The sequence below is a fragment of the Crocodylus siamensis genome, chromosome 1 (genome assembly GCF_052110815.1).
Source record: "Crocodylus siamensis isolate JL-2025a chromosome 1, ASM5211081v1, whole genome shotgun sequence".
Classification (NCBI taxonomy): Eukaryota; Metazoa; Chordata; order Crocodylia; family Crocodylidae; genus Crocodylus; species Crocodylus siamensis.
Window position 1 is genome coordinate 135,090,973 of NC_143395.1, and position 24,594 is coordinate 135,115,566.

Genomic DNA, 24,594 nt, shown 5'->3' on the forward strand with positions numbered 1-24,594 from the left:
AAGAATTGTTATATAGTCAAAATTAAACTTTTATTTCATTTTTAAAAAGTGGTATTGTTCCTTTTACAGAGTGGCTGGTTAAATAGCACCAAATGTATTGCTTTAATGTATACAGTTAACAGTATTGGAAGGCAGACTTTTTTTTTTATCCCTCTTTGCTGTTTTTCCCCCTTCTTCCTCCTCTCCTGGGTACTGGGGTGTCTTTTTGACAACAGTCACAAATCCAGCGACCTAAGAAAGCAAAGTTGTCATTAGTTATAGTAGAAAATGTTTTATGGCTCCTATGACACCTATTCACTGTTACAAGGTGCTTGAATACTTTTTGCACTCTTCTGGTTCCATTCAAAATAAAAACCAGTTAACCTTTTTCTTTTAAAGAGAGTCTCTTAAGCAATCAAAGTATTAATACATTAATTCATGTAAAGGCCAGTAGAAGCTTCAATACTACTAGAGGGTAGTAGTACAAGTGGTGTTTAATCACAGCATAACTGTCTTAATAGCTATAGAGCAGTATCAGGTACTTACGCACTGTGTTTAGTATGTGTAACATACAGCGCTGCTGTGGGACAAGTCTGAAGTTAAATTACTCGCATAAGGTATCTGGAAGTATACAGCAGCATTGAAAGTAGCTGGTAATTAATTAACTGCAAGAAGACATTTTTAGGACTCAAAGTACTGTAGATACAGGGAGGGCCAGCACTGCGGAACTTAAAGCTGCTAACTATTAATGAACCTAAAATTTGGCATCATTTATTTAGAATTAGATTGTGTATTTAGTATTAGATTCTGAGAGTACTTCCAATTGTTTAGTTCTTTAGCTGTGATTTCACCACTGCCTTGTGTTATGTCACCATATGCATAAAATGGGTGAAATAATACCTAACAGGAATGGCACTATTTTTTGTACTCATTTAAAGGAGGTGTGAATTACTGCATGCACTTTATGGCACACATCCTGTCTCAGCTCTATAACATGATGTTAAAAAAAAAAGAAGCTGGGGGGAGTGGAGGAAGTCACAGTATTCATATGCATTACAAGGACCATGCAAACTTTTTTTTCCTTTTCCTTTTTAATAAAGTATTTATGTTCCTATTAAGCTTTTGAAACAGTGCTAAAGGTGGTCCAGCAATATGCAGGAACACAGTTTACATGGGCTTTTTTTTCTTTTAAGAAATAGCTATTTTCAATATCCTGAAAAAAGTGTAGCCCTGAGAGAAGCAGTTTTATTTCTTATAAAATTCTGAAACTAGAAATACTGTTTCTTGAGTATATAGGTTGTAGCCATGTTGGTCTGGAGGCAAAGGCATCCAAAACTCTTGAGAAAGAGGTGGTATCTTTTTTTAAACCAACTAGATAGTTGCAATTTTTTTTTTTATTACTTGCAAGCTTTTGGGCTCAAACACCTTTCTTTAGGCAAAGGAAAAGTCAACGATTGTAAAATTTCTCCCAGGTAGAAGCAAAACTTCATATTGGTCAGGACAGCTAAAGGATGTTGTGGGTCTCCTGGCTGGAAAAGTTCAGTTGTGAAAAGCTGTTCTGCAAGTATGCAAATTAGGCCCAAGCAAAGATACTTTTAAGGTAAACAACATGCTTCTGCCTCTGTTTCTTGAGGTTAATTTCTAAGTTTCATGTAGATTACATATATAAATAATTTTTAAAAATAAAAAAGAACCCTTTTACCCCCCACAAAAACCTGTTATGTCTTTGGAGTGAATGTCTATTACACTAGGCATTGACATAATGCTCATTTTAATCTACCCTATGCCCCCAACCCTTAGAGGGAAGCCCCAGCACTTAAGGAGAGAGACTAGTTTTTCTTCATTACCTGAAGGAATAGCACCAAGCCCCACACAAAAGGTGTGATAACCGCGGTCACATACATCACAGAACATCATTTCTTCTTCGTGATGAGGCTGTCCACATATAATGCATGTTTTACACTCCATACATTGCCAAGGGTAAGTCTTAATCATGGCAACAAGCTCCGGAGTCATATCAAGGCAAGAAGGGTGGCCTAAATTAAAATCAATATTATTACTAGTATTTTTATACAATTCTAAAATAATTAGTATAATCTGCTGTATTCACTACTTCATAATATTAAGTTAGCTCACCTAAGAGACTCAGGTGCAATATGTGCTAGTATGCTGTATTAAGTATAATTTGAAGGAAACTAAGGAAAATCACTCTTAAGGTGACAATTGTTTGTATGCAAATACAGTATATAAAATATTTCTACTAAGATTTGTCAAGTAAAACCCCTTAATATCCCATTATAGCATACATAGATACTTACCACTATTGTTGCATTGGGAGCAGTGAATAAGTGCTTCAGTCTTTCCTTTCTTGTTGGACTCCTTACCCTTCAGACAAATTCCACATATAGCATTTGGAATGACCTTTGGCTGGAAGGGTAGAAGAGGGCTATAAATTGTTGCCAGAAGAACTTTTAATGGATTTAACAGGAAATGTAATGCATCTTCTTAACTCTTGCAAATAAATGAGCTTTCTGTTTGATGTGATTGAAGGAAATCTTAAAACATAAAGTGGTTATTTTAAAATCTTAGAGGCATAACACTAGTTTTAAAGCAGATGTGCCATAAGCTATATGTAAAATCATTTTGCAACTAAGCAGAACAAGAGCGTAGGCAAGTTTTCTTCTATAAAATATCAGCTAACTTTTCATTTAATAGTGAATGTAAATAAATGCAATAGATCATTGATGATATTTTAAGAAAAAAATCATTGAAGTGTTGAAGGAATGAAAGATAGTATCTGTCTTCAAATTCATAAGATTCCATATGTACGGAGAAACAAATACCCTTTAAAAATGCAAAATTTATACTTAATCCATGTGCACGGCAGCTTAACACTAAATTGTCAAAAAGAACTTCACACACTTAATTTGTATAGCTTTAAATTCTGAAGTTTTTGACAAGTTAGATGCATGCTGTGTTAATCAGGCTCTTTGTTTCTTTTTTCCACATCCTATAAGCAAAGTTATAGTTGTAGTTGCTATGGAGAACACTTATACGTACCTATAACTACAATTTTACACTTAAGATGAGGTGAGAAAGGAAGTGCCTGGTTGTATCCATCAGATCTATTTGAAAGCCAGAGAGCAATTCTAAGGGGTTGAATCCTAGGAGATTACCAGGACTGTGTTACAAGTTTGTGACCAAACACTAATTTTAACCTTGTTGAAAAGCAGTAATAAGTCATCAAAACTATCAAGGACGCACTAAGTTGTTGTGTCCACTATGACCAGCTGCAGTTTAATGCACACTTTAATTAGTGAGAAATAAGTTTGAATTGATATCACTTGTTGGTCTTATATCTGTAAGTGCTGGATATTTTTAAAGTCTGTGTGTTTCTGAATTGAGGAAAGAGAGACTTTTAACAGGACTTGTTTCATAAAGAGAAAAAGTTGCCAAATAGAAAGAGGTAGTGTTTTTCAAGCTAAGATGGTAGTAATAACAATGGAAGTAGAAAACACAACTATTGAAAAGGGAAAAGCACTCAACAGGCCTTATTCAAAAAGGGACAATATCTTCTGAATACATTTACTTTATCAGCCATCACTTTTCTAACGCTTGCCAATACAATATATTTCACCGATCTTAATTTGCCAGAACTCTTTTAAATTTATTAAATCTCGTTTAGATCTTAAAATGTGGCTGGAGCCTCCTTTAACTTGTTTGGCCTGAAGATTTAAAAACAAAAAACAAAGCACAACAGGTGTTTAAAGAGTAACTTCCTTTTCAAAAGATGACAGAGGCATTCATAAAGACTTTTTTTGCTTATTTATTTTAAAAAAGCATAGTCAACCTGTTTTATACATAAATATAATAAAATGATAAGAGAAGTCTAACATTCACAAATGTCTCTACAGAATAATAAATATCATGGAAGTGAAAACATACATATAAAATCTTTACTGTTAACTATTCTACATGTCCTACATGTATACCTTTTATACCCTGCTCTTCCCAACAAAAGGACAGTAGCACATGCTTAAACCTTATCAGTTTCGCAGTGTTTACCCTCTTGTGTACTGCTACATTCTAAGAGTAAGGTTTTTGTTGTATTTTTTACCCATATCTAAGAAAAAAAAACAAGCTGCTCTAAAATAGCAAGTGCACTTCTCTAATCCAAATTCTAATTCTGTTATGAATTCATATTCTGCTGCCATAATATACAGCAGCAAACTCCCTCTCACTCCACCAAAACTAAAGTGAACTAACTTTGGGTTATTGTACCTGTGTTAGTGTATGTGCAGTTAATACTCCAATACATATAATCCTAAAATTAAAAGCTGACATAAGTGTATTTATTATTAATACTTCTCTCTATTCCCATTCCACTAACTTGTGTTCACTAGAAAGAGTGAAGAAATCACAATATATTAAAAACTCAGACAGCGCTCCACATGAAAGCACTCTCTTATAAAAGGTGAAAACAAACAAAAACTAAACAGAGCTATTCACATTTCAAAGCAATTTAAGTTAGTTTACCATCTTAAAGAAATTAAATGGTATTTGGGGAATACTGAAAAAAGTCTACACCTAACAGGAAATCATGATATTCCATGTTACTATTTTCTACATTTTGCTTTCCAAATCATTTTTGCTGTAATGTTAATTTCTGCACTGCAGCTCAGTCTCAAGTCATGTACTCCAACAAGTCAAATAAGCATGAGTTTTTTTATGAAACATTACTGCCCCAACACAAGGCATTCCCCATTTTTATATTTAGTGAACACAAACCAGAAGTGTTTGGGGGAACCTAGTATCCCAATGCATTGCAGCTTACTATACAAAAATATTTCTACTTTGAGAACAGAAACCTGTAAGAGCAATGCAGGACGTGCTACTACAATTAACTGCTGCCACAAAGGCTTTGTGACATATGAAATGTGAACCACATGCTAACCATTCTCAGTTTAAAATGATGCTTAATACAGTTGGCTTAATACAAAATACATGAATTTTCCTGCTTAAAATGGTAATCTTGGGAATTCCACTGTAATACTTCTACCGTATTGACTATAACTATGTATTTGCATGTTGATTTCACAGCCATTATCCTTCACTTTTACTTGAAATGTAACCTAATGACTATCAGAAATAAGGACAAAATTAATGAATGATACAGATCAAAATATTACCAAAAACATCAAAGGGGCATTTAAGAGCAGTTTATAGCTTTTAAATTTAAGTGCCTTTACATTTAGGCACATTCTGGTATATTAATACCTGTTTGGGGGGGGGGGTTTCCCAGACAAACTCTTTAACAAGAATGTTCAAAAATCAATTATGCTACTTCATAAAATAGGGTATATTGAAATATTTAAACGCTCCCAACAAAAAACAATGCACAACATTTATCATCTCTAAGATATCAGTATGAAGCATCACTTTTCAGTAACACAAGTTATGCTGAAGTTGTGACGATGTATCACAAAAATATTTTGGCGTTGTAAGTTTTTAAGCTAGCCGCGTTAATTGTTCCATTATTAACATAATTGGTAGTTTTTAACTAGCAGGTAATAGCCATTAGGGTCCATTTTCAAACTGTAGTACTGGCTTACCTGTATGTACAGTTCTACATTTAGGAGTTCAGAACCTTAGTAACAGTTGTTTTATCAGTCCTCTCTAAACATTCAAGGCCACTAAATAGAATAAACTAATCAAACAGGCAGTATGTCATGGCCCTCATACCCAAGTGAAGCACCGTCTTCCGTCAATCAGTAGCACACAATCTCTAATGTAATATTAAACAAAGCTAAAACTTCTTCAGGCTTCATCTTTGGATTTCATGTTTTTACAAATATTGGCAGAAGTTTGCATCTGCAATGACTATCTAGCAAAATGACTTATATAAAAATATAGGTCTACTACAACACTTATAATCTCCAGAATTTCCATAATTCTTAGTAAAATCCTTAAAAGGAGGAAACAAAAAGTTGTAGTTTGCTTGTTTTTATAAATGCAGAAAATGCATTTATTTTATCACAGAACAGCTTAATCAACATCTTTCCCAATTAATTGAAGCTGTCCAAACTGTGTTGGAGACTACCTTCTTAATACAATGTAAAGTTACTTTAATTAAAGAATGATAAATTTGTGTTGTTAGCAAACAATCCTGGATATAAAATTCAGACTACCAGCATCTTACCTTTGCTGCTTCAAGATTTTCTAGACTATATAATATTGTTATCACAGAAAAAAACCTTGCTTCTTAAGTTTCCCCCCAGTAAACACTTAGTTGATGATCTACACCTCTCCTTGCTGGTACATATTTTGTCACCAGGGGCCTGAACCTGCTCTCCTGGAAATCAGTTTGCTAACAGTTAAAAACAAACAGGGATGGGCAAGATGTTATTTAAACATATTAAATTACACCTCAAATCATTTGTCTATATGCAAGTCCATAACATATTTAAATCATGCATATAATTTTGAATTTCTCCTAATATAGTTTAAATCCTAGTGTTAAATTTTTAATGCTGAGGATTATATCCTGGGTTTGACAGCCATTGTTTTGTAGGTGCTAACATGCCTCAAGTTCTAGCTAAGCTTTAGCTTGTATAAAGCATTCTACCTATCAAAATTCTTCCCTTAACATAACTGGACAAATTGATATTCTCCATATCCTGTCCTAAGTGGTTGTGTAGTGTTACTTAAACTGTAATTAGTTTTTGCATTCCACCCTAAAAAAGGCCAATGTTTGTTGCTATATGAAATAATACCTATACATAGTTATCACTTGGTCAGTCTTCAGGATGAAAGACTGTTTGAGTATATTATAATACAGATTTAAGCCACATAGCTGCACTTTACAGCACTGATTTCACTGTCTGCTGCCATAATACATACTAGTAAGAATAATAGCTAATACTTAATGCCAGTTTTACACTGACAAGTAAATCAGACTCCTATGTTAAAGGTGTTTTTTTTGGCAACAGCAATGGATTTTGGTGCTATAGTTGCTCAGAAATCAGCTAAGACACAAAAATAGAAACCACTCTGTAGCCAGGGTAACAGAAGAGCCCCTAATAAAATAAAGCAAAAAGGAAGTAAGGAAACAAACAGATGGAGCACACAACAGGAGAGCAGCTAGTGAAGTACAGCAAGCAGAAGTTCCATATTTTTGAAAAGCAGAAGTTAAATATTTTAGGGAGAGAGGCTGGTCAGTAAAGAAGCTGAATCAGGGGCTTTTTTCTTCTACCTTGTACCCAGGAACTGATTTGGACAGTACAGAACGTTTGGAACCATCTTTTCTTGGAGTAGCACTTTTGTCTCTTGTTTTTTGTCTTCCCTGAAAAGTATCCTCCTGGTTGTCAGTGGCGCAATCCCCTTCAGATACATTGCCAGATGAATTGTCCTATAATAAAAATACCATGATATCTTTTTTTTTTTTTTTTGGATAGACACACAAGTCTTTTCTAAGCCATAAAACCTACTAGGTAAAAAAAAGACTAGACTGTCTATAAAAGCATGGAGGGTATTTAAGTAAAGAATGTTCTTCCTCCTTGTATTCCCAGCAGAAAGGCTCCTGTATTCTCCAAAGGAACCTGATGTAAGAGCAGGGAGTACAACAGTATTTATTCTTTATAAAAAAAAATGTTCATTTAAAAATTTGGCAAAAGCAAAACAATTTTACCAGTTTGCTAACTGTTCCACCTTTATGGTGTCTTTTGCAGATAACAAAATAGAAAACTAAAAATTGTGCTGTCTACCTGTTAAAAAATGCAGTACCAAACTGTGTCATCCATGAGATTTTTCTTCCACCCTCATTGCATATTCTCTTGAGGTGCAATCTGAATATTTACTTTTGATTGCAGAGAAATGCCATTAAATACATCCAACACTGTAATTGTGAATATCTACACACAACTACGCACCATAATTTATGCTGCGGCCATTAAAGGATGTTTAGGGTAGGGGGCAGAAGACCAAGAGATCAATATGGATGTCATTTTAAGTTCTTTGGGAACATGCTCATGGCCTACCAAATGCTTCAGCACAGAAATATTCCTAATCATACTTTATAACAGAAGTGCTTGCAATATACCAACAATGGAGCCCCATAGTAATAGGCACCATTTTACCTCAGTTGTAGGTAGTACATACCCTGAAAAGCTTCCAATCTGAATAGACAAGATAGACACAAGGTGGCAGAAGGAATACAGCACACAAGCAAAGCAAACTACATAATGATAGCAAATGACATGTCCCATGGTGGGTGATTTTTATTTTTGGGTTTTTTTGAGGGACGTTTTGTAGGAGATACTGAACAGAAAGTGAAGGGGAAGGAGATGCATCTTCTCTCACATTTTTTAAAGACTACTGTTGAGTTCTTTCAGAGGGGCAGGTAACATAAGACAACTCAGTTGAAACTGTTTGGAAATGAAAGCCATGACAGAGTTTCCTGAAACTGTCAGCCGGTTTAAAGATGGGAAGCTGATAGGCACCCCAAAACCCTGGGAAAGAAGCAGGGCACAAACATGCAAAACTCTCTCCTTGGACCTGATTAACATGGGAGGAGCAACCAGGTCTTCCTAAAGATAGAGATTCCACCCTACTCCAAAAGATATACCTGTCTTCATAAAGAAAGAATTTTACTAATCACAGTCTAATCCCAATAAAGAATATAGCCATAAGCAGGGCACATATAGACCAACAAGTGCCTTGTCTCTAACTTTCCCTGCTCCTTCTAATTTCAGAACTACCTCCTGGTTGAAGGCTGCATGCAGTACTGTGCCCTGGGAGAGAGCATTTGACCAGTCGCATATCCTTTCCTATACCCCTAATGGCAGGAAGGAACCAAGAGCAGAAAAAAGGAACTGGAAACACATAGCCTGAATTAAATAAAAGTGTTTTTCCCCTTTAGTTATATAAAAAAAAAATGACTATGAATATTTAAACAAAATTTTCTTGTATTTGGCTATACTCAGCCTTTTGGCTACTCAACATATAAAGATGTCTAATTACACCATTTTTAAATGGATTATAGATTTTACACTGGGATCTCACTGAATTACAAAAATGTGCTTCTGAAAGTTGACTGCCAAGAGAAATGGACACTTTAATAATGGGAGAGCTCAACTACATTTCAGTTTGTGTGTGGTAAGCCTGCTTTAAACACTGAGAAAACGACATCACCCAAAAGTAATGTAGATTTCTTTTAACTGGCAATAAGCAATGATTCAATAAAATGAATGTGGGAATATGAAATGTGATTTATTTTGATACAACAGAGCGAGCTGGAAGCAAAAAAAACAAACCCTAAATTCTACTGGAAAGAGATGTTAAAGATGTCAGGGAAGCAACTACAGAAACTGACCAAAGTGGAAGACAGAGAATGGTATTTTTTTCCTGAAGAACACCTTTCAGTTTATCTCACCGAATTGCCTTTAGTTTTCCGTTTGTCATCACCTCTACCATCTTCTGCATCATCTGAATCTCCATCACTGTCCAATGCAGGCAGCTCTGGATCCAAGGGTGGTTCATAAAGGGCAGTGTTTAATGGCAAATAACGAAGTTCATCTGGGGAGTATCTGAAGCCAAAAATAATTAAATTAACTGTTGTAAAGGGAATAGAAGCAAAGTGCAAGTTAAAAAATAATTTAAATCTGCATAAATTCAAAGCCTTTAAGAATAGTACGATCACCAAAGTTGCATGCACACTCAGGAATACAAACAGTTCTGCAAACACCTCATCCTTCTGTCATAACTGTCACCCTATTTCAGATAACATGTTGCTATATTTTTTTTTAAATTACCACCAGTCCCATGAACTGCATGTTCCCTAACATACTAAGAATGAAGGTCCAATACAAATTCCTCTAAAGACTGTGGTAGTCTTTCATTTGTCTTTAGTGAACCTGGATCAAGTTTTAGTTTTTGCTGTCTAAGCAATCTATTGGTAGGTCTTTCCAACTATCTGAGAAAGATTAACATAGAAGCAGAGTTTCAGAAACCAGAGTTTCAATTTTGTGTTCTGTTTGTCATATGGAACAGAATGAAATAACTTTCTAGATCTCCAGCTCTCCATCAGAATCTGAGACCTTGAAGCCCTTTGTCCATGCAGAATCCCACTGAAGACAAAGGGATCAGATACAGACCAAGGACTAGATGAGTACAGAAGAAAGAGTAGAAGCAACTGTCTGCTCTATTCCTGGAGACAGATTAAGTGTGCATTTCATTCAGTGTTCTGTTCCACCTCACAAAACTTAGAATGATTTTCCCACCCCAATCAAAATTAATATAGAACAGAAACTTGATTAAAACAGATATACCAACTACACTTATATTTGTACTGGAAGGTGAGGATCATGACAATTAATTAAGAACTCACTTAACGGATCATACCAAAAGCCAAATTTAGACATTCCATACCAACATGTTTACTAACAGCTCTTAGAGGGTTCAATACAAGCTGGGTTATTATAACCAAGAGGCTATGTAGTTTATTTTATAAATACCTGGTCTCTGTACAGACACATGTACAATTTTCTTTATAATTTTTTCAATTAAGTTCCAAACTTAAACAGTAAAGACCAGACCACTGTATAGCCAGGTTCCTGAATATCTGATTTTTTTTTAAAGCATCTGTTTGGTTTCAACTTGATATAGACTTTGGTATGTTGCTGGCATGGTTTGCTTATGACCTGGGACAGCTTAAAGGGTATGTAATACACATCTTTTATTTGTCAATACTATAAATGCTGCACTCCTCCTCTCCCCACCCCCACAATTAAGGATGAGAATTTTCAAATATTTTGGATTCTTTTATAAAACATATAGAAAGATTTAAGATTTATCTGCACATGGGGGGATTACTTTATCTTTTTTCTTCGAAGTTTCTAGTTTCTGAGGGGCTGACTATACTTCCATGCATATTTCAAATTATTTTTGTTTGGAAGGAAGATCGTGTAGAAATGGCTGTGCACTTGTTTCAGCAAAATGATCCTTTCATTTTAAATGCACATGAAATTTACAGGCATAGAATTAGTACATTCCAATGCATCAAACATTTTAAAAAAATTAGAACCTTCAGATACTGCCTCCGTAGCTGTGTTATTTTAAGTAAGGGTTAATTTTAGTGTATATTAAAAAGGACGAATGGGAAATATACCATATTATTTCATTTATACGTTGCATTTTATTTTTCTGTCCAAAAGAACATAAAAATTGCACAACTTACATGTTGAATCAACCTTAATAAAGCCCCTAGCAATCTTGACTTGGGTACTGCTAGCATTTTTGTGCAAGGAATAAAATTACTAAATCAGGAGCGTTTTCAATGTGGGATGTTTTCAGTGTCTTCAGATTCTCCTGTGGGATTTTTGTAAGGATAGCTACAGTTCAAGGACCTCCTCTGAATATAAAACCATAAGTATGGGTAAAGAGCTGTTTTTCCTAAAACTGAATCTGAAAATCTGGGGTCGATTTATAATCTGGACAATACAGAATAGATATTCCTACGTATGGCCATGACCTTTTTGGTGAAAACACAACATTTTGGAGATCACTTTGTACTTACATAACAGTTTTGATCATCAGTTAAGAAAGCATTTTACCTCCCTGCTGCAGCACTGTGGGGGAAAGCAGACCCACCACTGAAGCTCCATTGTCTATGGGCCAGATCCAATTGTGGGATCTGGCCTGTGGACTAGCAGATAGATGCTAAGGACTTATTGGACATGGAGAGTAAATTACTCCTTTTACATGTTCAGTTGGTCCTTCCAAGACAATACTGAGGTACACTGATACCACAGTATGAAGCAGCTTGCACTTCAGTCCCCACTGCTCTATTAGTTTTGTCAACAGGAGGCTTTAGTTCCCTGGGCTGTCAGACTAGAACATATGAGCATAAAATCAGTTCAGATATTTTAAAATAAACATTCCTTTTTTTTGTAGAATATACAGCAAGTAGATTAATGTAATATAAAACACAAGCTTTTATACTGTCATACTTTTAGACTTTCAAAGTACCTTTTGTAGTACTCCTGGAACTGGCCTGGTATGAGAGCCACAGGATAGGGACTAACCTTTGTTCTCTCTGTAGGTAAGATTTTGTATTTTCCTTGAGGCACCTGGATAATCTGCATTGATACAACACAATTTTATTTTCCACACTTTTTTTTTCCTCTTAAAATAGTGTTTTTTCCCATATTCAAATATGGATAAGATCCCTCTCTCTCTCTCTACACATCTCATACAATCTCTTCCTTTTTATTATATTACAGGAGTCGAGTTAAGTTTCCCATATGCTTTCTAGCACTTCATGGAATATAATATTTTAGAGCTTTACTAACAAAATGAAATTCTATATCAAATATAAATAATAAATTTCTAGTAAGTATGATGTATATATAAAACCCTAATCTTATGTATAGCACCAAGACTGTGTAATGCGATAGAATAAAAAAAATACTCCTTCCTATTCAATTTTAAATAACTTTACTTAGAAGCTCAAATGGTATGTAATTAGTTTTTATGCGGGACATCTTTAAAACAAAATTTTGCTGTTCCTGTGTGGTGGTGAATGGTAACGATGATAAGAAAACCTAGCATTAAAAGCGCTCTTGTATACAAAGCCATTAGGTTAATATAAGAGAAACAAATAGAAAAGCACAGGAACAGTCATAACAAGACCAGATCAGTGACCCACTATTCTGCTTCTGACAGAGACCAATGTCAGAAAAGCTTAAAATCTCCATAATGGTTCACTATGCAAAAATTTGCCTATGAAAAAAAATGTCTGCTTAACTGTATTCAGGCTATTGAGCTGTGACAGACAGTAGAGAATGGCTTGCATTCTGATACAAGCTTGATATAAACTTGTATCATTCCACTAGAAATGTGGAATATATTTGTATTCATATAAATGTGTGACCATTCTTAGAATACATCTAAATAATACCTTGTGACAAATATCCCTGGTAGACATTATTTTCACCAAGCAACAAGTAAAATTGCTTCATGGAAACTGTCACTCCATTAGTTATACAAGGTAACGATTTTGTCAAAAAAAACCCCCCAAATCTATCAGCTTTAAATGCGATGCCTTCTAACTGCATTAGATGTCCCCTAGTTTTTGTATTTGGAGGAATGGTAATAGAAACAATAAATAACTTGACCTTCTATTTGCTATTTTACATTCTATTATTATGTCACTTATGCCTCATCTCTAAACCAAATAACACTGACATTAAAATGTCTCTTCAGAGATGTTTTGATTGGTGGGGGAGGGGGAAAGGTGGAAGTGTGTATGTGGGGATGTGGGGGGCAGATGGCAAGAGCAAGCTGCCTATGCCCCACACTGTTTCCCCTCCTACCATGCTTTCCCCACTGGGCCAGCAGTTTAAAGCAATCTGGATGGGGACAAGTTTGAGACAATCCACCAAAAATGAGACTCTCTCTATACATGGAAATTTATAGCACATATATACATTTGTCATGTATAAAATCAAACTATTGGGGGGGAGGGAGGGCGGAGTGGCTTGAATTCAGGATCATCTTCGGTTCAGGTAAATATGGCATTTTTTCTAAAAAAGACAAGTGAATAGGATGATAAGAATTAGAACATTACCAAAAACACTGACATTTTTACTAAAACAAACAAGCTGCCTATTGTCATTGACAATAAATTTAAGTCACCCTACATGTGTCTGTAAATCAAAATAGGCTCTTCTTTCTTCCATTCGTTCCCGGTTCAGATTGCTGTTAAACTCTGCAGCTTTCTTGGCAGCTTTCTTAATATATTCTGGAACTTTACTGGCTTCTACTTTCTGTGTGTTCTGCTGCTGCATTTGCTGCAATAAAAACAAGTTTATTAATTCACAGAACATACCTATAAAATTATAAATTGCAACCCCCCCCCCAAAAAAAAAACATCGTCCCTTGCTTAATGGGTTATAGCAGGGGTTGCCAACCGGGGGTATGCGTACCCCTGGGGGTACTTGGGAAGGCCCCGGGGGGGTACGCAATGGCAGCATGGAGAAGCAGTGGTACTTTGGAAGTGGTGGTGCGTCTGGCCAGGGGGAAGTAGGGAGTGCTGATGGCCAGCTGGATGGGAAGCTGGCAGTGCAGAGAAGTGAGGGTACTTGGGAAACAACAGCACGGGGGGGCAGGGCTGCCACCATCCATCACTTCATGCTGCTGATGGGTGCAAATGTTGCTTTCTTATGCCCAAGTATACCCACTTCTCCATGCTACCAGCATCACGTGTGGCAGCTGGCTGTCAGCACACCCTCCCCCCCATGTGTGGCTCCGAGTGTATAGATGGCAATAGGGGCAGCCACTGCATTTGAGCTCCCCATACCACCATCACATGCCAGAGGGGGCACGGAGTGCTGACAGCCAGCTGCACATGAAGCCAGCGGCACGGGAAGGCAGCATCTGGCAGCAACATGGAGTGTATCAATGAGGGCAGCAACGTGTGAGCTCCCCACACTGCCAGCTTCGCATCTGGCTGTTTGTAACCATGCCCTCGGATCTGTACAGGGCAGAGCAGGCTCCTGTTGCGGGCTGGGGTCAGGGCTGCACCACTCTTCCCAGTTACGGGGGAGGACTACGCTGCGGAGGGCAGCAGCAGTGCTGGCAGGGGGCTGCAGCCACCCCAAGATTCACTGTAGCCCACCTGACACCACCACCCCCGGCACCCCTGCCACCCACCCGGAGCACAGCACACCCCGCCCCCAGCCCAGGAAGAGCCTGGTGCTGGCCCAGCCACAGCCCACAGCAGAAGCCTATCCTACCCGACACTGATCCAGGGGCACATGCTCCCACTATCTCCTCCTGGATAAGCTGCTGATTTGTCTCATGTCCTGCCCCGGCTGTGCAGGGTCTGGTGAGGTGGGGGTCCCATGGGCTCTGTCCCCTTCAGCCCGGTGGCACAGCCAAGACTGGTCCCACTTTGTCTCCTGGCTGGAGGCCCCAGATGGTGAGGGGCCGGCGCTGGGGCGGGGAGGCAGCTGGGCCGGGGGCAACATATTTTTTGGTGCGGGGGGTGCCAGCGCCGGGCAATGGCCCCGGGTGCAGGGGAAAGGATGAGCACAGCAGACCCTGGCCTGATCCTGGGTCTGGCTCGGCTCCCTCCCTATCCCTGCCAGGTCCCAGCCCTGCCCCACGCCCGGTGGCCCTTTCCCCTCCCCTGCAGATCTTCCCACAGCCAGCTGGGTGGGGGGGTGGGTGCTGACGTTATCAACTCCCCAACTCCCACTGCCCAGCTAGAAGAGGGTACAGTCCAGAAGAGGCACCCACAGAAGGGGTACACTCCTTAAAAAAAGTTGAAAACCGCTGGGTTATAGAATTAAACTAGTAGCACTGACTTACAGAGTATTCTTTATAATGATCTGTTATTCGCTGACGTTCTTTCTCTTGCAGTATAACAGAGTACTCAGCATGTTTTCCAGGGTACTCTTTAATCATCAGGTCAATTACTTCATCACTGCGCAAAGCTGTTAAACCTAAAGAAAACAAAAACTCTAATGACAGTACCTGGCAAAACTAGCTGTGAACCATTTATTGTTTTGATTCTGGCCTATAGCAGGTCTGTCCAGCTTCTGAGACCAGGGGCTGCACCCCACTGAGGTCACAGCCCTCTGGGTTGCATGCCATGTGAGCTATCTAGATCCCTCTCCCCATGATGTGGGCAGTGTGACACCCTACTCCCAGGCATGGGGGCAAAAAGCTGGAGGAAGAAGCAGCCCAGAGACCCTGGTGGCAGCAGCAGCTGGAGCACTGAAAGAGTAGCAGCTACTGAGGGCCAGGTGTTAACCCTTGCATGCTGCATACAGCCTACAGGCCACCAGCCAGACAGCCCTGGCATATTGTAACAGTATCCAGATAAAGCTGACAGCTGAACATACACAGAATATTTCTCTCTGATGTTTGCAATTATGTAACAATCCTTCTCTCAAAAGTTTCTCATGCAAATCAAAATCCTTTTTATTTTCAATCATTAAGCCTAAGGGATGTGTGTGGTTATAAATCTCCCTTTGACATGAATGGAAGTTCTCTCTCTAAAACCCCCAATTTTAGAGACAAAATACAGACAAAAGTCAGCACTGTTCAAAATTAGCACCTACTGATATTCTGATTAAGATGCTGTTATATATATCAATTAAATGCCTAAACCCTCCCTCCTCCAAAAAATAAAACATATGGGAAATAATTTCAAAGTTTATAAAATAATCAGCTTTTTGTATAAAGCAAAACAAAAGGGTTGTGTGGATTTGGATCAAAGACAACCATTAGGAAATATACTCTTTAATCAGTAAGTCAAACTAGTGTCATTTCATTAGAAGGGGAAGAAGAAAACTCTTAAAGAAAAGATCAAATGCAAACAGTGTTATGGATTTTATGCTGTTACAAAGGTGTTTCAGTGCTTTAGTTTGTTTTTTCTAGGACCTCAAACCTGTAAGCTCATCTGTCTCAGCAGAACTTCTTGCCTGCACAGAGCTCCATTTAAAGCCCTGGGACTTCTTAAGGAGAGTTTCTTCTCCATGTGGAGAAGAAAGGCAGATGTTGGCAAAATAACTTCTTCCTTTATAAATGAAGTAATTTGAATGGGTCAAAAACAAAGACTAGTAGTCTATTTGAGGTCTTACGCTCAAATGATTACGTGTTCTTAAAGTATCATTGAAACCAATTCTAATTTCAGAACTTAGGTGCTGAGTCAAGAACTACTTGATTCTACCATTTTTAAAGCACAAATAAATTATAACATAAGGCAACCAAGTCATTTTATCTTTGTCTGCTTTCATATGCAACTCAAACATGCTGCCTTTTTTCTTACCTAATGTGCACTGAGTCTCTGTGATGACATTTAGTTCTCTGAGGTAGAGTTTCTCCTTGTGAGATAGATCTCGTCTCTCTAAATCTCCAGGAGACAAAACACCAAGCAAAGTGTATTGTTATCCACTTCCAGATGCATCATAAAAGGTATTCTATAGCTAAATCAAATAAGGGGTTTTTTTGTTTTGTTTTGTTTTTTACAGATTCTTTCAGATTTTATACACTGTTTTAATTAATAGTGTACCAATTATACAATTATAAGTTTTGTACCTACAATTATACAGAAGTAGTCTGAAAACAGTAATATATACAAGGATGTAATCTAAGGGTGTATTAGTTTGACTGACACCTGTGTGCACAAATGCACACATGAATCTGTTAACAGTTCATTTAGAGTGGCAGCTTTAATAATTAATTTTCCCATGAATTCGAATTAAAAAGGTGACTGACTAATAAAAAAAGACAAAAATAATTTTAACATGGATTTTTCTTCCCCAATTCTAATACAAGGACCAGAACAGTTTATGATGAGAGAGAACCAAATTAAAATCAATTGGTACTTAAGTAAAGGCTACACGCCCCGATTATTTTAACGTTTTTCTAGTGTGGATGTACTGTAATGCACTATTGTCCGAGTCCTAGAATGATAAACTAAATCCAGTCACATGGCCTAGGCTGAGTAAAATCAAAAGTAACAATTATAATCAATTCTAGAAAATAAAATCAGGGATGACTTTAACAAAATAAGTTAAGCATCCATCAACGGAAATCAGACTCCTCTACAATATTTCAAAATGAAAACCTTAGCTGAAAATGAGATGGGTAACAAAACTACTGGGACTAAAAAATGAGAAAAAAATACACTGGGTTTAGTGTTCTCTTAATTGTATGCTGTTGGGTTTTCATTTGTAGCTGTGTTGGTCTAAGGACATAGGCAGGCAAGGTTCTTTGAGTAGATGTAATATCTTATTATACCAACTGAGTGGTTGGAAAAAAGATCCTAGCAAGCTTTCTGGCCCAATCACCCTTCGTCAGGCTTAGGAAGTCTCTGCTGTTCTGAGATTCCAAGAAAGGAGAGAAGCTAAAAGCGTGACAGGATATCAGTGAGAATGAGCAAAACTTCCGTTTTCCTAATGTCTACCTCTTTACTACGACTATGGGAAGTTTTGGTCGCCAATTCGATTTCGAAGAGATTCAGCCTGATTCAGTGGCCCAATCTCCGAATCCAAATTGAATTGGGAGATCAATAAAAAGGTGCAAAATGATCTGAAGCCTCCAAACCAATTTGGAAAAAGATTCGAAGGAGATTCAGGCAGTCCCCACTCACCACCACAGGGACCCGGACTCCATGCTGGTAAGCAGGAGGCAGGGTGGGGGCAAATGGGGGGCTGGAGAACGGGAAAGGGTACCATGAGGGGACCCCCACCAGGCACTATCCCCTGCCTGCTCCCCCAGCTCCTCTGAGTGCTCCCTGACCCCCGTCCACTCTCCCAGCCCCAATGTCCCGACGCTTAAAAAAAAACAAAACAAAACAAAAAAGCTCTGTACTCACCAGGTACTGCCAGGCAGGGGGGGTGATCTTCGCTGCCCCCTACTGCCCTGTGCTGTATGGGGTGCTCTGCCACCAGCCCTCATTCCCCGCCCACTCTCCCAGCCCCACCACCCATGGCTGCCTCACCTGGCCCTAGCATCCCAGCTCTTAAAAAAAAAGCCCTGCACTCACTGGATGCTGCATCAGCTGTTGGGGGCCTCTGGGGGCTTGTGGCAGACCTCCCCCAACACGGCGCGGGACAGTGGGGATCACCCCCCCCACCTGCAGGAGAAGTCGGTGAGTGCACAGCTTTTTTTTTTTTTTTTTTTTTTTTTACGAGCCCAGGCACTGGGGCCGAGTGGGGCAGCAAGAGTGCACAGGGGATGGGGTCTGTTCGATTCAGAGATTCAGCCAATTTGGCAGAATGGATTTGGGACAGTAATTCAAGTTACTGAATTGAATCACTGTCCCCTGAATCGGCCGAATCCAAAGCGAGTATTAGGCACTTCGCACAGGCCTACTATTTACATTCTCACTGACATCCTGTCACACCTTTACCGTCTCTCATTCCTTGGGAGTCTCAGAACAGCAGAGGCTTCCTATGCCTGAAGAAGGGTGATTGTGCCAGAAAGTTTGCTAAGAACCTTTTCCAACTACTCAGTTGGTCTTATACAAGGTACCACATCTACTCAAAGAACCCTGCCTGCCTCTTAATTGTACTGTACTCTAAAAAAATAGCAATTCAAACCTGGACAGGCTGGTAGATACTTTTATACAGACTTTATAAAATGGATACCTGGATACTTTCGTTTAAAGGAGGTCACGCCCAAGTATTCGCTGACTTGCTCCTGAAGCATATAATATTCTCCTGTTTCATCCGGTGGCCATTTGTATTCTATCAGATTTTCAGCAGGGAAGTAGCTAAAGCTGGGCATAAAAGACAATAGACTTGTTATATAATTGTTTGCTTTATACATGGATGTACTTAAGTCAAAGCAATCATTATGAACGCCTTATTTCTACAATTTGATCTCATTTCTTTTTAAGTCAATAAAAAACCATGACGAGTTAGATCTACCTTTCAGAAAACAGCCTCCTCCTACCTTGTCTCAAAACTATGAAGCATACTCCACTTCATTAGGCTTTCTTTCACAAAGCTAGCATTCCTCATAGTATTAAGGGACACAAAAATCAAGGTATGTATTAGTTGTGACAAGGTAACAAGAAAATGCTGGCATGGACTTCCAAAAGTTCTTACTGAGATATATTTAAAATATTTTAAGATCTGAGATGTACAATCAGACACAATTACATTCAGGATATTTCAGTTAAACTTGCACCAAATAAAACTTTACTGAAAGAGCATGTAAGTTGCCCCAAATTCATTTCATTTACTGTCACTGAAGTCAGAGAAACGTCTGAACACGTGAAAAGAAAGAGACACTGATTCTTTGCTAAAATTATAGAAAGATGCAATGAAGCACTGTTTGAAAACCTCAGTACAACAATATTACCCAAGATCTTGACTGGAAGTTTCACAACTTCGAGAACTGTCCCCTGAGCCCATACGTCGTCTTTTTGAAGGCTGGCTGCCATCATTTGAATTTTCTTCTGTGTCATCCTGCAATAAACATGGAGCACAAGCATTAAGAAAAATCTAGCCAGTACTCAATATATTATAATACCACTTTTAAAGAATAATACAATAAACTCTGGGGTCAGCCATTCTGTGTCAGAATAAACTTACCCCCTAGAACTACCACACTATTTCAAATCGGTCTCCTGTAAGTCAAACTGCTCTAGTTTGCACAGCACTTTGCTCTCCTGCACTGGCTGGCTACTTGCCTAATGGGTAAAAGTACAAGAAGGAAAGCCAAGCCACTCTAATGTCCTCAACCAACCCTTTAAATCAGGTGAGAAAAGAGTGGGGACTAGACAAAGGTTTGATTCTGCTCATCTCCCATGCACTCAATGGCACAGCTCCATCAGCAGAGACAGCACTCTATGAAAAGCACAGAGAAAACAGGGAGTATGGTTAACTCCCCCAGATATATAAATATCCCTCTCAGGATTCCTGGGGGCAATGCAGAGATGCCCAGTCTTTCTTCAGGGCTGATATAAATCAAAGAACACGGTATAGCACCAGCAGCAAAATGATGGTGTGTGTGTGTGTATATATATATATATATATATATATATATATATATAAAATCACCCTTAAAGTATCAGAAAAATTCACTTTCTTAGACGTAGAAAAGGAACCATGAATAATTTATATAAAGCTCTGAACATAGCACTACAGAGTAAGTGCCTTTCAGGAAGAGAATGTAGAGAAAGAAACTGATGCAAAGCAGCTGGAAAAATACAGGTAGTAGGAACCTGCTTTTCAAAACAGAGCTATCACAGAATACAAATGATAACATCAATAGCACTTCTTGCCAGTCAGACTGCAAGAGATCTTATGGCAAAAGAAGAGATGTTGTTTAGAATATAGGCTGTGGTGAGATCTCAGGGGCAGACATTCAAAGGTAGAAATAAAATGGAATGCATGTAATCATAGCAAAAATATGTCATCTAATCTAATGTTTACTTTGTTTGATGGATCTTCATCTACAGCCCATTTCCCCCTTTCATTTGTATAGGTCTTTCATACAGAGTCAAAGAAAACAAAAGCACATATAACATAGGGAAAGACAGGGCTTTTCTCCATTTAAAGGGTTTACCAGTACAGCTAGACTGGTAGTAGGAGTAACAGGCAACCATTGATCCTCTGGATCATGGTGTACATGTAAGAGGTCTAATAAGGTGTCACATGAATCTGCTTATATGGAGTCCTGTGACCATCACACCAAGACCTTTGATGCATACACCTGGGCAGGAGTATGGAGGGAAGTGGAGGCTGCCCAAGACCCACCACCTCCCCTTTAGACCACTGACACAGAATCCAAAGGCCAGACCTAGTCCAGACGTTCAGTACCTCGATGGTTGTAGCTTCTGCCACCAAGTGACAGATAAGAACTGCTCCTGATTGCCTAAGGGCATGTTTTTATCAGGGCCACAACGGAGTGAAGGATAGGGTTTTAAGATGCTCTATACTTGCCTTACTCTGAAGGCTGCAACACTGGTATTTTACAGCAGCACTACTTTCTTTCTGGTGTATAAGTCCTCCCTACATACCCACTCCTCACCAATCCAGTTACACTGGCAAAACTTAACTGCAGACCACTCTGCACAACAACTGGCAGAGAAAATAGATTTTTTTTTAAGTTAACAGATCTTCAGTTGATGGCATCCTTTTTAAAACAGAAAAAAAGTTTTAAAGGGAAAGGGAACAGGGAAGCAGAAAAGAAGTGGATGAAACTCCACATCTTAATAATTTTATTATGATACCCTAAAACAGGGGTCGGCAACATTTATGAGCAGAGTGCCAAAAACACCGCAACCCTGACTTGTAAGATGTTGGCATACTGGAGTGCGCAGTGGGAGAGCTGCTAGGGGCCTGATCCCTGTTGTGGCAGCTCCTTCCCTGTTGTCCACCCTGAGGCACACGTACCATGCTCTGGCAACCATGCTGGGGGTTGTCTACCCTTGCCCTAAAACTATGGAAACAAGTATCAATACGATATATTCACTCAGCCTTGACACTAAAATAAAAGTTCAAAGATGGAAAGCACGAAGACGAGAAAGCCTTTCGCTTAAGAGTGAAGGCTGAAAGAACCACGGGGCTATGCACATATCATATCATATTAAGCAGATACAATGAGCGCACAGACGTAATACTCTGGTGATTTTTGCTGAAGTATTTTTATCCCATCTCCATCAGCAAACATACCAATTCCAACAATACCTGAAACGATGCCAGGAAAGATGCTAAGACCAATAACTATCATCTTAGACCTACAGTTTCCATTTTTGGATTGAATCTAAAGTTCGATGTAGTGTTACCCCCAAAACAGCTGCACTTTCCTCAAGGGCTTGCCAAGGAGGAACACCTCTTGAATTCATTATCTTTAATCCCGAAATTATTTTAACAGTACTCTCTTACCAACTCCAAGAATCACCTGTCTAACATAAAAAAAGATTTGGCTGCAGGTGACACAGATCTGGATAGAGAATGAAAAGTTCTGGATTTCACCCAGGTCTGAAGTCATGAATTTAGGAGCAAAAAGCCACCTTTACAAGAAAGGTTCAGGCCTCCGCCCTGGAAAGCAGTAATTCCAAGGACAGCAGGGAAGGTCACAGGAAAATAATTAGTTGAGCACAAACTCAAAGCGAGATGCTACAAGATGCTACAGGATTCTTGGATTTATTATAGAGATAGCATGAAGCAGTGTGATTATACCACCTCTCTGCCACTGGAATACCACAACTGGTTCTGGTGTTCTTAATTTAAGGAGGAAGGTTAAAAATGGGAGAAGACTTACAAACCCTCCATATGAATAATGAGAGGAATGGAACAGAGGTTTCCTAACCAGAGGAAAAAAAAATAAGTTTGGCTGCATATCTTAATTTAAAAAAAAAATTTTTTTAAAGGATTGAAAAACAACTTGATCCCAGCCTCTAAATTCACGCATGGGAAACAGAAAGAGTAGGAGAGGGTCCGTCAGCGTAGCACAGTGGTTCTCTACCATTTTAGAAGGCCCCTGGAGGCCCCACTCCTTAGACTGGAAGCTCCCTTAGAAACTGTCAGCTCTTGGTTTTCTCTCTCTCTCTCCATTTTTTTTTTTTGTACTGCAGAAAAATACTAGAGCAAGTCTATGTCACCTCCTAACTGCAGCACCTCACTTGGAGGCCTGCTCAGCTGATTATTCTCTGCAACCTCCCCAGCTGTTGCCGGAATCCTTGCTTTCCAGGACAGACACCTGAGCCTGACCAGCCTTCTTGTAAAGGATGGCTTGTTTGGGGGGGGGGGGGCGGTTCATCTCCTAAACACGTGACTCCACACCTCCATGAAATCCAGAGCATTTCCTTCTCTGTCCAGATCCACCTCACCTGCAGCCCAGTCTTTTTTGTCATGCCCCACCAGCCATTCTAGGACCAAGAGAGGGAGAGAAAGAGAAAGACCCAACAAAAGAGGGGATCAAAGTGCTCTGTAAGTCCACAGCCATGCTTGAACCACCATGGACAGGGCTGACCAACAATATTTTGGGGCCCCTCACCACAAAGAAGCCAGCACCAGAAGGAGGGGGGAGCAGCTGAAGAAGCCAGTGGTGGTGGGGTGGGATAGCACACAGCCCAATGTGAAGCCGGCGGCAGGAGGGCAACAAGCGACCAGATGTAAAGCCGGCGGCATAAGGGGTACCAAGTGTCCGGATGCAGGGGGTCCCTGCGGCCACAGGTTTTGCAGGATAGGACGGGCTGGCCCTGACCACGGACTCCTGTTCTAAAGCCCTGGGCTTGGCTCACAAACAGAGCCGGACACAGACACGGGCAGAAAGGGCGGTCGCCCAGGATCTGGAAAAAAGGGGGGAGAGCGGGGGGCCAAAATGGCAATTGTTATTATTATTATCATCATCATCTCTTGCAAAGGGGTGGCCGGATACTACAAGTTCACCCGGGGCTGCCAGGAGTCTAGCTAAGGTGCTGGTCCTGAGGTGGCTCCCCGGGGCCGTGGGGGAGGGGCTGGGCCGCGGGGCTGGGCCCGGCCTGCGCAGCTGCCGCCGGCGCTCCGGACTCGCCCGCGCCCCTCGGCCCGCGCTCACCTTGAGGGACTGCGCGCCGGGCGTGGCCGGGTCGCTGTCGCACACCCTGGGGGAGAGCACGGCCGCCATCACCCCCGTCCCTGCCGCCGCCGCGGGCTCGGGCTGGGCGGAGGGAGGCGCTGCTGCCGCCGCGCTGCGCACGGCCCCGCCCCCGGCCCCCGCGGCGGCGCGAGCAGCGGCCCCTGCCGGGGAGAGGGGGCGGCCCCGGCCGCGACCTCGGCCTCGGCCCCGGGTCCGGCCTCCGCGCCGCTCGCCCGCCTCCTGCATCCCCCTGCCCGCCGCCGCCGCACCCCCGCGGGCCTGCCCCCTGTGCTCGCTCCGCCTCGCGCCGCCCGCACCTGGGCCCCCTCCCCCGGGGCCGCGCTCGCCCAGGACGGGGCACGGCACCGGCACCCGCCCCATCGCCCATCTGAAACACCTCCGAGGATGGAGCGCGTGTCTGTGCCGCAGCACTGTGATAACACTCTGGGCCTGTCCACACTTACTGCGAGCTAAGCAGGAATAGGCTGGTGTCTACACGTGCGTGAGGGCAGCCTAACTGGGTGTACA

General features: G+C 40.3%; 1 protein-coding gene across 3 annotated transcripts; it reads right to left on the reverse strand.

The window, feature by feature from the left end:
* Positions 1 to 24,344, reverse strand: PHF10 (PHD finger protein 10). Of its 3 annotated transcripts, XM_090043428.1 has the most exons (12): positions 24,046 to 24,344; positions 19,858 to 19,964; positions 19,140 to 19,270; positions 16,814 to 16,897; positions 15,349 to 15,482; positions 13,677 to 13,826; positions 12,004 to 12,113; positions 9,410 to 9,563; positions 7,232 to 7,387; positions 2,298 to 2,406; positions 1,827 to 2,015; positions 1 to 231 (listed from the first exon to the last, which is right to left on the reverse strand). In XM_090043428.1, exons 1-12 carry the CDS (start codon positions 24,310 to 24,312, stop codon positions 146 to 148), a joined length of 1,677 nt encoding a protein of 558 aa, XP_089899554.1. In that variant the 5' UTR covers positions 24,313 to 24,344; the 3' UTR covers positions 1 to 145. The 3 variants fall into 3 exon arrangements, with proteins under 3 accessions (XP_089899554.1, XP_089899563.1, XP_089899573.1); XM_090043437.1 differs by lacking the exon at positions 16,814 to 16,897; XM_090043447.1 differs by lacking the exon at positions 7,232 to 7,387.
* Positions 24,345 to 24,594: the final 250 nt, after the last annotated feature.

Excerpts from the sequence above, each read along its gene's own strand:
- PHF10 (XM_090043428.1), bottom strand. The coding sequence starts at position 24,312 with ATGCAGGAGGCGGGCGAGCGGCGCGGAGGCCGGACCCGGGGCCGAGGC. Across the intron at positions 19,965-24,045 it reads CCGGCGCGCAGTCCCTCAAG|GATGACACAGAAGAAAATTC; the intron begins GTGAGCGCGGGC and ends TGTTTATTGCAG. Across the intron at positions 13,827-15,348 it reads ATCATTATAAAGAATACTCT|CAAATGCAGCAGCAGAACAC; the intron begins GTAAGTCAGTGC and ends TTTTTATTGCAG.